General features: G+C 42.5%; 2 protein-coding genes across 2 annotated transcripts in view; one reads left to right on the forward strand and one right to left on the reverse strand.

Annotated features, from left to right (window-relative positions):
* Nucleotides 1-157: 157 nt before the first annotated feature.
* Nucleotides 158-2,265, forward strand: LOC119429236 (sphingosine-1-phosphate phosphatase 2-like; the record flags this gene model as incomplete). The annotated part of the gene is made up of 2 exons (XM_037696906.1): nucleotides 158-247; nucleotides 1,680-2,265. Coding segments are annotated over 2 exons (636 nt in total), but the record flags the coding sequence as incomplete, so codon positions are not given.
* Nucleotides 2,266-2,734: 469 nt separating this feature from the next.
* The window catches only part of LOC119429237 (phenylalanine--tRNA ligase beta subunit), a gene marked incomplete at its 5' end in the record, with an annotated part of 29,762 nt that continues 18,402 nt past the window's right edge, over nucleotides 2,735-14,094 (reverse strand). The window contains 2 exon segments of the mRNA XM_037696907.1: nucleotides 2,735-3,659; nucleotides 5,335-5,482. Of these exon segments, the coding sequence (XP_037552835.1) occupies nucleotides 2,882-3,659; nucleotides 5,335-5,482 (926 nt within the window).

A 14,094-nucleotide genomic window follows, 5' to 3' on the forward strand; every position in this document is an offset into this window, starting at 1 on the left:
ATTAATCTTCATCTCATTCTCAAATCTCTGATATCAAAGGAAATGTTCCAGTGGTTATCCTTACATGGGACAAACAGGCCCAGCAGTCTGGACTGACACTTTTCTCTGACGACACTGAATCAGCGAGGTGACTAAAACGTGTTTTTGTGTGTCTCAGTTCCAGTTTGAGATCGGTCTGCTGTTTGCAGTGACGCTGTCGTCATTGGTGTGTCTGAGCCGTCTCTACACTGGAATGCACTCAGTTCTGGTGAGCATGTCACTTCACACTTACACACAAGGTATTCATACAATGACAGGAAAAATTAAAGCTAATACAAGATTAAAGTATGTGTCCAAGTATTCTCTCAGTCCTGGAAATCTGCCGTAGATGTTGGCAGTAATGATTTTATGTTTGCATGTAGCTCTTTGACTTCACATTAAACAGATACAGATCATAAAAATGATTTTAGTGTATGAAAACTGGTTCTCTTGCTTTAGACTAATTAAAGAAAATACCCTAAATATACCTTCCATATCCAGTGACACATTGTATAGCAAAAGTATTCACCCCTTCTAGTATTGCTTTGTTGCTTTAGAACCTGTACTTTATATGGATTTTCAGTTTGATTAAAACCAATGAACCAACACACAATACTCCAGATTAATCATGTTAAATTAAGGGAAAATGTTTAAAATAGTTTTAAATAGTGTACAATTGAAAAGTGGTGCATGCACACCTCAAAAGTCATTACTTGTGATGCAGAGCCGTCCTTTGCAGCCGTTGAGGCAGAGTCATCTCCATGATCTTGGTCTGTTTAACCACTGGAGTTCTGGTCCGTTCTTCATGTCCAAACTGCTGCAGCTCCTTCAGGTTGGACGGATGTCGTGCATCACTGTGGTTCTGTGTCTGACTCATACCTGTTCTCTTGGTTTCCATGCTTGCAAAGCATTGGATTGTGAAATTAATTTCATGATCACAGACGTTACACCACCCGTCAAGTAAATAAGTAGGAGTTATCCAACAAACCCCACCAGAACTTTTCCTTTGAGTTTGTGAAACTTGCAAAGGTAAGATCTGTTTTTATGCATGGGTTGTACTAAAAACTGAAAATCAAATAAACGTCCGCTTTAGTTGTAGTCATTTGGCAACACTCACAACTAAGTTTAGAACTAAAGCTTCAGTTCTGGTGCTCAAAGACACTCTGGTACAAAACCAGCAGATTTACTGTACTGGTAGAAAAGTTTGTCAGAATAAATGTTAGAAAAGAATTCGTCCAGAGGACCTGACTTAACCTTGTTAGAATAAATGTCGCAATTTTTCTCTCTAAAGTTGAGCAGATAAGCCAACAGGGGGGTGGAGGGGGGACTTCTTCTTTTGGCTGCTCCTTTTCTCAGGGGTTGCCACAGTGAACTCTCACTAAGACTTGGATATTGTTTTTACGCCAAATGCCCATTCTGACACTACCACAGCCCTCTGTGTGGAGCAGAGCTGCCATCTAGGGTACCCCAGGGAGCAGATGGTGAGGGTTAAGGCCTTGCTCAAGGGCCCAGGGTGGGACAAATGAGGGTGGAGGCAGATGTTTCACCTTTCCCACCCCCATTTTGTCGTCAGTCCGGGGTCAAACCGGTGACCTTCCTGACAGGCTCACCTCATCACATAACTTGATGTTTCTGAACAAATGCTGTCATTGTTCTTTCAGGATGTCGTCTGCGGCTTCTTCATCTCGGCTGTCATCATTCTGATCACGTACCCTTTCTGGGACTCTTTTGACAGCTTCCAGCTGAACAGCCCCTTCTCCCCCGTTGTTACTCTGTCGCTGCTCCTCGTCCTCAGCTACTCGTACCCTGAACTGGACCATTACACCACCACGAGAGGTGATACCACCACTATTCTGGGAGTGTGCGCCGGCTGCTCGGTGGGTTACTGGGTAAATCAGCAGCTGGGGCGGACGTTCGAGCCCCAGGGGTTGTTACCTGTACCCTTCCCCACACTGACAGCCCTGTCTGTGGCTCAGGGTGCTGCACGCTTCATGGTTGGAGTTGTGGCACTGGTGGGAACTAGACAGATTGTGAAAACACTGAGTCTGAAAGTGTTGTACGCTTGGTACAGAGTGCCAAGAACTGATGAGAGTGCCAGGAGGAGGAAAGAGATTGAAGTGCCGTCAAAGTTCACCACATATACAGCCATTGGACTCGTTAACTCGATATTGGTCAACAGATTCTTTGCTCTACTTGGACTGCTATGACCTCGAAACATCCTGCAAGTCTGATCAGTGTGGTCATCTCAACAACAGACCTTATATTTATTTTATGATGCATAAAATTATCATTTTGTAAGAATGCGGAACATCACAGTGGGAATGATTCACAATGTGTGACTGAGGTACAGCTGAGCAAAAATAAAATCCTGGGGCTGGATGGGAATAAAGTTTTTATGTTGTACTAAAGTGATTCTTGTAGTTTTCTGTCTCTTGTTGTAATAGAAAGATCAGCAAACCAGATTAACTGATCAGATATCTTTAACAACGCCCATTTTCATCCTTCCAAGTTATCTGTCGGCAGGTCGGAGCACCTGTCAGACTTTATTTATAAACTGCTCGTTTTCTGTGCAGCTTACTTTATTCTGACAGTCCACTGGTTGCAACATTTTCCCTTTGGATTACCAATTATCTGTCAACAAGTTCAAGGTAAATGTTGAAATGTGTACATCTACTTGGTAAAAACATGCAGTCAAAAAAAGGCTTCAAAAAAATGCTTCATTAGATGTTTGGAACATTTATTGGTGCCTTCAAAAAAGGGTTTGTTTTTAGTCTAACAAGATGGTGTGAAAAGCTACATCACTGTTTTTGTGATATTCTAACTACAGCCAGGACCAGAAAACCATTAAATGATTTAATCTAGATCAGATCTTATTAAAAGCAGCCACGTCCACAGATTGAACATATTCCTCAAAGGCGGTGATGGCTTCCTCCAGCAGATCTGTGCCCACTTTATCATCCTCCACCACGCAGCCTATCTGCAGCTTCTTGATGCCGTAGCCCACTGGCACCAGCTTGGACTGCCCCCACAGCAGCCCGTCCATACTGACGCTGCGGACGCACTCCTCCATCTTGGCCATGTCCGTCTCATCGTCCCAGGGCTTGACATCAAGCAAGATGGAGGACTTGGCAACGAGTGCTGGTTTCTTGGACTTCTTGGCGGCATACTCAGCGAGGCGCTGTTCTCTTATTCTAGCCGCCTCTAAGCTCTCTGCCTCGTCGTCAGAACCGAAAAGGTCAATGTCATTGTCGTTGGTGTCATTTGGCGAGGCAGGGGGAGTGGGTGGGAGGACAAACTGACTTTTGGCTGATGGGAGACGTGCTCTCTCCAGTTGAAAGGACTTGATGTGATTGTACCAGCGCCTGAGGTGGCAAAAGGATTGTGAGGGAGGAGAAGGGATGGCATCGAATACGGCAGCGTCAGCTTGGGATGCCACAAAACCTTCAATGTAGCTTTTGTTGGCCAGGAAATCATTAAGTGCTTTGAGACCTCCCTGAGCGTTCATGTCACCAAAGACAGTTTTAGTGGAAGGCGGGGAGTGTGAGGGTGCCTGCTTGGATTCGTTGTGCGTTTGGAACTGGTGCTTGCGGGTTTCCTGCATGGGGACGTCATATGTGAGGAGGGTCTCTGCCGTGTAGCCACTGAAATCAATGGGTAATGAGACATTTCCATTAGCATGCACAAACCATGGCATACCAGCTCAAATTAAGAGAAGGCAGGCAACCCCCCCCCGCCCACACACACACACACACACGCATGCAAACGAACAACTTCTGATAACATTTAATTCTGCCTTTAGTAAAAATAGTCATGTTACTTGGCTGAGGGATCTCAGTACTTAATGTTTGTAGATTTTGAGAAGAGTGTTTTTCTGGACTGGAATTTACAGAGATAAAATAACCCTTAATATTTTGGTCCAAGATATCCAAGTAGGTGGTGGATGCCACACTGCAGTGTTTCCCCTGGGTCACCTGCCTTAGCAAGGTGACATGTCTGTGTTGCGCATGCTATGCTAGTGCCAGCAGTTGTCAAGCAGGGGGGAGGGGGATATTTTGGAGTGATTTTAGTTAGGTTGACCACTCCTGGGGAGGGTAACAATTTCCTCCATTTGTACACAATTGTCTGACTGTGGATTGGTGGAGGCCAAACTCTTTACAGATGTTTTGTAACATTTTCCAGTTTGATGAACATCAACAACTCTTCTTCTGAGCTCCTCAGAAATCTCCTTTGTTCGTGCCATGATCCACTTCCACAAACATGTTGTGAAGATCAGACTTTGATAGATCCTGTTCTTTAAATCAAACAGGGTGCCCACTCACACCTGATCATCATCCATTGATTGAAAACACCTGACTCTAATTTCACCTTCAGATTAACCAATAATCCTAGAGGTTCACATACTTTTACCATCACAAATAAGCATTATTGGATCATTCTCCTCAATAAATAAATGACCAGGTATAATATTTTGTCTCAATTGTTTAACTGGTTCTCTTTATCTACTTTTAGGACTTGTGTGAAAATCTGATGATGTTTTAGGTCATATTGATGCAGAAATAGAAAATTATAAAGACTACACAAACTTCAAGCGCCACTGTATATATAAATATAGTGGTGGGCACTGTTCTGCTAATCCTCAACAGCGGAACTAACTTTCCATTTAGGGATTAGTGTTTTCAACAACTTTGAAAATCTTTACCAGAATTAGCTTACTGGAACATTAAATTTAAATCCAGTAAATTCAAGCCCACTAATTAAAACAAAAAAGTTATCTGCACTAAAATCCTACATAAATCACAATGGTGATTTAAACGGAGCTATGCAATGCTACAGGGAGCTAAACAAAGCTCAGCACCACCTGGTGATGTCAATACTTGCAGTATTTTCCCCACTCATATCTACCGCAAACAGTCTGACTAATGGTGTCAGTTTACAGCCTATAACAGAGACTTTAACATAAATCTTGAATTTTGATGTCAACCCAATTTTCAAAATAAACATTTTTTATGCATAGATGCAGTCACACTAAAATGGAAGTTGGTACCTCACTTATTTTGCTCACAACAAGCATGGATGGACAGACAGTATTACAAATACCCTGTCTTTGCTCCGTGACGGAGGACAATAAAAAATTAGTTTTACAACATCATGCTGGTGCTTCAGATTTTCATGCAACAGCGAAAAGTGATAATGTTCACCACAAACCACAACACAGAAACAGAATATTACAAATATGTTCAATTCATTTATCATGTTTTTTTCCCTAAAACATTGCCATGACAGTTTGCAGTAGAAGTTTAAGAAGATAAAATTCACAGGAACGGCTCGATGTCCATCTCCAGGGCAGAGCAGGGCATGGTCAACTCAAAGCGGTTAATGACATCTGGATGGAGGACTCCAAGGTGCCCTACGCTCTTTCCATGCACAAAGATCTCAGCACACCGACCAGGAAAAAAGATGGAGTCTAGAAGAAGAAAACAAAAATACAGGTAAAGGAAACAACATAACCTTTATTTGACTAATATTAGGCCCTTTTTCAAACTGGATGACAACCCTAGTAAGCGTTGTGAATGGTCTATGCCAGGTAGGGGTGAGGGTTAAAATCTGTACTTCGATGCAGACATGAACAATTATGAATGAACTCAAAAATGTAAAAATGTTACAATTTATTGGTTTTACCACCATGCTGAGGAACACAAAATGTATCTAAACAGTTTATTATGTGCACACAGATGAATAACAAGGCTGACTGACATAAAACAGCTTCTCCTACATTTAAAGCCAGAGTTTGGAAAGATTTTGGCTTCTATTAAGTTGAAGGAGAAAATGGCATTGACAAGACCTGCACTATATGAAAACTGTACTGGTACACATTTCTACCTAAAGGCGGAAATAGAAAACAGTGGTGGCTACTAGCTGCCACTGTTAACAGGAGGAGCACTGAGCGAGCAACGTGAACATGCCCACCTAACCTGGCAAAGATGAAGCAAGTTGCAAAGTCCAGGAAACTGATTGCCAAGAATTGTAATTGCATTTAATGGTTGAAAACCAGGACTTGTACGATATGTTACATAGTTTGGACCACGATAGAAAAATTATCATTCTATAAAGAAAATATACTAGCACAGCTATTCTTGTTGGCCTTGGCCACCATAGACTAATCTTCGGCCACCTCCACAGCTACTTTTTCCAGCTCTTCTGGGAGGATTCCAAGTTGTTCCCAGGCCAGCTGAAAGGCATAGTCTCCCCAGTTTGTCCTGGGTCTTCCCAGGGGTTTCCTCCCAGTTGAACATGTGGATGAGCAGCGATTCTACGCTGAATCTCTCCCGGATAACTGAACTTCTCACCCTATCTCTAAGGGGGAGTCCAGCTACTTTATGGAGAAAACTCGCTTCATCCACCTGTATCTTTGATCTCGTTCTTTCGGTCACTACCCAGAGTTTGTGGCCATAGGTCAGGTTAGAAACGTAGACCGACTGGTAAACAGAGAGGTTCGCTTTACAGTTGAAGTCCCTCTTTACCCCAACAGACCATCACAGAGTCTGCAATACTGCAGATGCTGCGCCAATCCATCTGTCAATCTCGCACTCCATTTTTCCATCACTTGTGAAGAAAACCCCAATATACTTTTACTCCTCCACTTGAGGCAGAACCTCACCCTTGACCCGAAGAGAGCAATCCACCATTTTACCACTGGAGACTATGGCCTCAGATTTGGAGGTATTGATTTTCATACCAGCCGCTTCACACTCAGCTGCAAACGCTTCACTGAGAGCTGAAAATCATGGCATGATGGTGCCAACAGGACCACATCATCCATAAATAGCAGAGATGGAACACCCACACTGAAGGGGTCCAACTTACTGCCAGCAATGCAAATCAAACTCTCATACTGGTTGTATAGGTTGTATATTAAGAAGCCTGTAGAATTGGCCCCCAATCCCATTCTCGCAGAGCTCCCCCCACAAAAGTTTACCCCAAGGAACGCGGTCAAACAACTTCTCCAAGTCCACAAAACACATGTAGACTAGATGGCCAAACTCTCATGAACCCTTGTGAAGGTAAAGATCTGGTCCAGTGTTCCACGGCCAGGATGGAATCTGCATTGTTCCTCCTGGATCTGAGGTTTGACCAACGATCAAACTTCCTGAATAGGCCTTACCAGGACGGCCAAGGAGAGTGATGCCCCTATAATTGGCTGAGGTCACCTATGTAGTAAAAAGTTCTGTGGCGGTAGAGCTCCGGGGGGTGGAGGTGGCCAGAGATCCGCCTTGATTTCTTTAAGGCTCTGGATGTTGTGGAGCTGTCTTGTTTGACACGCCTTTGCAACATTGCCTGGACATCGGGAGAAGTGCCACTGAATTGGCATACTGGGGTGGTGGCTCATGGGCACCAGCGACCCCCGTGACCCAAAATGAAATAAGCGGGTAAAGAAAATGGATGGATGGATGGATGGGGTGGTGGCTCTCTTCTTGAAAAGTGGGGACCGGAGGGTGTGGTCCTGGGTTAGAGCCTGAACAACCTGATTTAAAATCTCCACGACCGGGCTCCAATTCACACCGAGGACGGAGCTGTGTCTGGGATTTCAGCTGGTAAGTTTATGTTTGTTAACGTTACTGCAGCTGTGGAATTAAACTAGGATCCATGTAACGCTAACTTTAAGATAGTAGTGTGTAGCTTTATTTTATGGCCATCTATGTAGCTAGCTAAAATCAAAAGCTAACTAAAGATTGACAGTAACAGATGAAGCTTAGCTTGTAAAAATGTGCTCAACCATCGGGTCAGCTGGTTAAACAGCTCACATAATGTTCACTGTTTATGTTAATGTTCTCCTCACAGGAGCCTCTGACCGTGATGTGAAGAAGACAGACAAAAGAAAAGTGAGATGAGGGCCACAGGACAGTCACAAACTTTGTTGTTAAAAGTTAGCTGCCTTTTTCTACAGTGGAGAAAAGTGTTTCTATATGGTGGAATTAAGTAAGCTGTAAATGATACTGTTGACCAGTTAAGCCTTTATCTTTCAGCTTTCTATCTTATTGGTTTTTGAACAATAATAACACAACCATGTTATTGTTGATATTGTGTTCTAATGTCAAGTTAGGGAGATGAGAAGAGCCCTAAACCCCAGATAACCACAGAGAAGATTCAGGAAGAGACACAGAGGTACAGAAGTCTGCCATCAACCCTAACCTCAGTAAATCCAGTGACCACTGGTGAAATGTGAGGGACACTATGCCAATGCTGTCAAACTTGACAACCAGGTATCTGTGTGTGCAACAAGCATCATCCACACCCTCAGAGCGAACATTTTCCACTGCTGGAGACACCATCAGCCAGGCGTGGGCTGATTTGTGTCCAGAGAAAGCAGAGATGTTGATTTTTCTGAAGACAAACCGCTAAATGAAAAGGTCCTCAGTGTGTAGCAGTGAGCATTAGACACTGACGAGTAAACTTGTTTGCAAGTGTTATTTTGACCTGGAAATTATTTGTTTATTTTTATGTAAGAAAACTGCTTGGTATGGAAAAATACCAAAGTTAAAAAATAAAACTCAAGATTTGTACTGTAATGTGTAACTTAATTTTGTTCTTGTTAGAATTAATGTTAGTTACAAAATTGGTACTGAAAAAAGAACCATCCAGGAACCGACACCGAAGTGAAGGTACCGACACAGACACAATACCAATTTTTTTTTTTTTTTAGAAAGGTACCCTGCCCTACCTAGGATGTCCTGGTGCCAAGTGCACTTATGGACTCTTATATCCAATCATGGTGTTTGTGATGGGGCAGCACGGTGGCGCAACTGGTAGAGCTGCTGCCTCTCAGCAAGCAGGTCCCTGGTTCAAACCCCGGTCCAGGGGCCTTTCTGGGTGGAGTTTGCATGTTCTCTCCGTGCATGCGTGGGTTTTCTCCGGGTACTCCGGTTTCCTCCCACAGACCAAAAACATGCATGTTAGGCTGATTGGTAACTCTAAATTGTTCCTAGGTATGAGTGAGAGAGTGAATGGTTGTGTGTCTCTATGTGGCCCTGTGATGGACTTGCGACCCGTCCAGGGTGTACCCCGCCCCTCGCACAGTGATTGCTGGACATGGGCACCAGCGACCCCCGTGACCCAAAAATGGAATAAGCGGGTAAAGAAAATGGATGGATGGATGGGTGTTTGTGATGGACAAACCATGACTAGCACAGAAGTCCAACAACAGAACACTGCTCAGGTTAAGACAAGAGAGGCCATTTCTCCCAATAATGCACCTCCAAGTCGCACTGTCGTTATCCATGTGGGCATTGAAGTTCCTCAACAGAATTAATGAGCGCCTAGATGGAGCACCTTCCAGCACTCTCGCTAAGGATGCTAAGAAGTCCGAATACTCTGAACTGCCCTTTGGCATGTAGGCACAAACAACTGTCAGAGCCTCCACCCAAAGGTGCAGGCAAGCTACCCTCTCATCTACTGGGGAAAACTACAACACACAGGCACCAAGTCGGAGGGCTAAGAGTAGACCCACACCAATTCAGTGCCTCTCACCATGGGAAACTCCAGAGTGGAATAAGGTCCAGCTCCTCTCAAGAAAATTGGTTCTGGAACCCATGCTGTGCGTCAAGGTGAGCCCAACTATAAGTAGTCGGTACCTCTCAACCTCACGCACAAGCTCAGGCTCCTTCCCCACCAAAAAGGTTACATTCCATGCCCCAAGAGCCAGCTTTGGTAAGCCAGGGTTAAAGTACCTGTGATGTAGCTCTGTGACGGGGTACAAAAACTATTTGGTTATTATCAAGGCTAAAGCAGCATGATGATTGCCTTCAAACTCATGGAGGTTTTACAAATTTGCTGCAATACAGCCATTTTTAATAGGCTGTGCAATGTCCATTGGAGTCCTGATCAGTACCAAGGGGGCCTGAGATTTTGTCATTTATTAACCCAGAGCAAAACATTCTTGCAAGCTTGTAAAAGTTTATAAAACCATCAGAACCACTTAAGCACAGCGAGGAATTGAATTTTACCACTGCATTCCTATTTAACACTCCATCTGTGTTATCCGTTTGTTCCTGGGATTTTGCCACTTCGTATTGGTGCAATTTGTCTCTGTGAGATTTATTTACACTTCAGTGCTGAAGCATTGCTTTTTCCCCCAGCATCTGAAGACTCACTTTGCGTTTCTTGTACATCAGAGAGATCATGAGTTAATCACAGTGTGTTGGTGAAACTACGCTGCCTTTCTTCTTGATCGTCAATACTTCCACCCATGTTCATGATCAATGATCACCAGTTTATCTGTTGTTACAGATAAATGCAATATTAAAAAAGCACCCCTTCTAATGCAACAGATGAGAACCACTCCAAGGAAAAGCTTTTTATTATCAGGTAGGAAAAAGGTTTTGATAGGCTTGGTATAATCTGAATAGTTTTCACAGTAATTGTCAAGGTGTCAGGGTGACTTTTGTGAAAATATTTCACATTATTACTCAAAATCAGCCACTCCAATGATTTAAGAACAAATGTTTTTTGTTTGTTTGTTTTGATCAGTTTTATACAATTCCACATTTCTCCATTTGATAAAAATATAAAGAGGATGTAAGCATAAAGCCATGGACTTCCAAGTTCTATTTCACGTACCGGTATTTTCGGTTGAATGCAATACAACAATAATAACGTTCTGTGTCATCCCCCAAAATGCCTAAAACGCCTGAATAAATGTACCCAAATTAAGTTAAACGCTGTTCTTAAAGCCTAGGAGTAAATTCAAAAGCTTGGTCTCTCTGTAAAGTTAGTACACTCTGAAGTTTTGTCATAAATATTGTAACTAACTAGTATGTAGTTATTGAAGTTGAAACACACAGCAATCATATATTTTTCTCATCTGAAATTTTTTATTAATTCATGTTTATGCATCTGCAACATTGGCATTAGAAGCATTTGTAATGTGTGGGGGACACACTGGTGGGGGTCTGGGAGTTCTCCCCCAGAACATTTTGCATATTTGCAAATTGGAGCCTGGTTCTGCTGGAGGTTTCTTCCTTTTAAAAGGGAGTTTTTCTTTCCACTGTTGCCACTGTGCTTGCTCAGGATGGGAGACTGCAATGAAGCCAAGATTCAACTTGTCTGCTGGACTCCTTAGATAAAGAACTTAACTAATTGGCTTTTATGTGTGTGAATGTTTCTGTAAAGTGCCCTGAGACAACTTTGTTGTGATTTGGCGCTATATAAATAAATTTAATTGAATTGAATAAAGCAGATGTCATTTCCTGCATTCTGGTGTATTTTAATGGGTTGTTAAACATCTACGTTTACCTACATAAGTAAACACTTGATTCTATTTTAGAGAGCATGGCACAACAAGAAGTAGCCTGACCAACAGCTCTCCTTGTGTGAATAGAGAACATTCCGCTTCTATCACACATCCTAACCCACCCGCCTACCCCAGTCAACAACACTGCAGTAAAGACTTACCCGGATTCGGAAACCTTACTCTCACTCAAATCCAGAGTGCTCAATTACAACAATCTTTACACCTGAACTGTATGTGCGTAGTTGTGTATGGCCCCTGTTCAAAAGTGAATAACGTATAGAAAAGCCACATTTCACCTAGATTTTCTTATTTTGATCCCACATTTAAAGCGTTTCTCACCAAGTTTATGGAAATTCGGCAGTGGAGTTTTAAAGACATTTCAACTGTAATGCACTTTAACACAGCGTCAGGTCGGCACTACTTGTGTATATAGGCAAATTAAATAATGAAAACATTACCACTAGACTTTTTTTAGTTGTGTTCAACACTACTCATCTAAAGGATGTTTTCCTTTCCAGTACGTTTTGCCATGTTTTAATTGAAAATAAATCACAAAACAGTATTTTAACAGTAAAGTATCTTCCGCCTTTTAAAAAAGAGGCATGAGCGCAGGCTCGGGCTAAAGAATAATTCCAGACTTCATTTCCTACTTCCGTTTTAGATTTTGCCTGTGAACATTGCATATCCATGTGACGGGAGTTTGATTGACTATGTCTGAAGTATCAGAACAGGCGTCAGAGCTGATCGGTCAGTTTTATTTGCAAGAGAGTGTGGGTGTCCCTGGTCAGAACACATGACGAGCAGTGGATATTCTTGGCTCTGGAGAGACCATAGATAGACCCATTTGGTCAAAAGAGGTGTCATTCAAAAGAGGAGGGCCTATATTGCCATTTTGACACCGTGATATTTAAATTAGAAGTGCCTGTAAAGCATAGCAGCTGTTTAAAAGCAGGAAGACAGCCTGCGGGCAGGCTATTCAGTATAATTATTTTTTTTTTACCTTAGTGAAAATAAGATCAAAAAGATGACACACTGACAGAACAATCCACCTCTAACTTGTGCAACCAAATCAAAGTCTGAATAAACCAAAAATCTTCATGAGTAGAATAAGAGTCGAGTCGAAGTCACAGCTGATTGCTCAATTTGCTCACAAACATACTCAATTATACTGAAAGACAGAGTTGTCAGCAGATAAGATGCAAGGGTTACTATGGCAACACATACACACCAACATGGTCTATTCCCATAATGCACTGCTTCTTCCCACACTGCCTTGTTAATGTGTTCAGAGCCCACTGCCTGGCTGTTTGCTCATCACGGTGGCTGAATAATTACAGCTGGGAAATTCTACCAGTCGCTTCGGCTGCTTCGTGTCTGTTCGGAATATCAATCGGTGATGAGCAGCTGTGTCGGTTCACACGTCATCCATGGATGCCATGGAAACCAAATAAATAGCTCCAGGTACATCCTAAATAACAAATCATTCAATGAAAAGCCTACAGTTTAGTCTGGCAATTTTCCACCCACTCTTCTCCAGCTTTAAGCAGAGCATCACCATACAGTAACTGGTTGATAATTTGTAACTACAGTAGTCCCTCGCTACTTTGCGGTTCATTTTTTCGCAAACTTGGTCCATCACGGTTTTTCAAAATAAGATTGGACATGACATAATTGGCTGATTGATGGATGAGCCGCACGATCAGCATGGATTTTTTATTTAAAATTAATTGTTTTAAATTATTTAGCACCTGCTGCACTAGAGGAGAAACTTCCTCCTGCAGCTCCTCCTCTGTCATCTCCGTTCTGCAGTGGAGAAGTGGGCGTGGCCGAGAACGCAGAGTGCAGCCGTAGCAGAGCTGAGATCATGACATGTTATGCTCTTTTAAAGTGTTTAGAGACTTGAAAATTGGTTTAGAACAGTGTTTTTCATAGTGGGGGCCATCTTTCAACAGGCATTAAAAAATAAGAATCAAGAAAATATCAAGTGGTTCATCAGATATTTAGCTAACAAACAAACGTTCCTCCACCTTCGACAGCACAAGATGAATTTTTATCCCTTCCACAAAAAAAATATTTCTAAACTAAACAAAACAAAACTGATCCACTATGGTAGGTATTCCTATAATACTAATTCATTTCTAAACAACTTAAGCTGAGTTCATCATCAGAAATGTGTGCTTTTCAAAGTATAAGCTGTAGGTGGTACTCTGCGTTTATGAGGTAAACAGTGCTGTAGACTGAGGAAATATAAGGTTTTAGAAACACAGGCCACATTTTAACATCAACATAATGGGTAATATATATTGTCCAAGTATACTTGGATTATTTCTGGGTTCATTTGAACCATACAGGACCTGCTCAGTCTCTTTGTGTTGGAGTTTTGTATGGAAATATACAAAAAGTAACCTTTAAAGATACAAATACACTCAGCACAAAAGATCAATAGCTGAACTGCAGGGAAAATGGGAACTACAGTCAGCCTCTGCTCTGACAAATGGACCGAGACCTTCCATTGGACACAGTAGTTAAGTGAAACGCGGACATCTGTCTGTTAAGCATGTTCTGCTCGGCTTCTGCTCCCCTGACTCATCATGTCATCCTTTCTTTTCACCAAGAGGCGGAAGCTCAGTTGACATGTATTTCCCTGGAGTGACAGTGAGGTAGCCGAAGTGCTGATGGACACATCCTCGGGACGGATGAGCTTTTAGACCAGGTTGTGACCTTGTAATGGAGCTTAGGACATGCTGACATGTGTGGTGTGGAATCACCGTCTGGAATCAGCTTAACGG

This window comes from Nematolebias whitei, unplaced genomic scaffold, assembly GCF_014905685.2.
Source record: "Nematolebias whitei isolate Nwh7 unplaced genomic scaffold, NemWhi1 Nwh_scaf_160, whole genome shotgun sequence".
Classification (NCBI taxonomy): domain Eukaryota; kingdom Metazoa; phylum Chordata; class Actinopteri; order Cyprinodontiformes; family Rivulidae; genus Nematolebias; species Nematolebias whitei.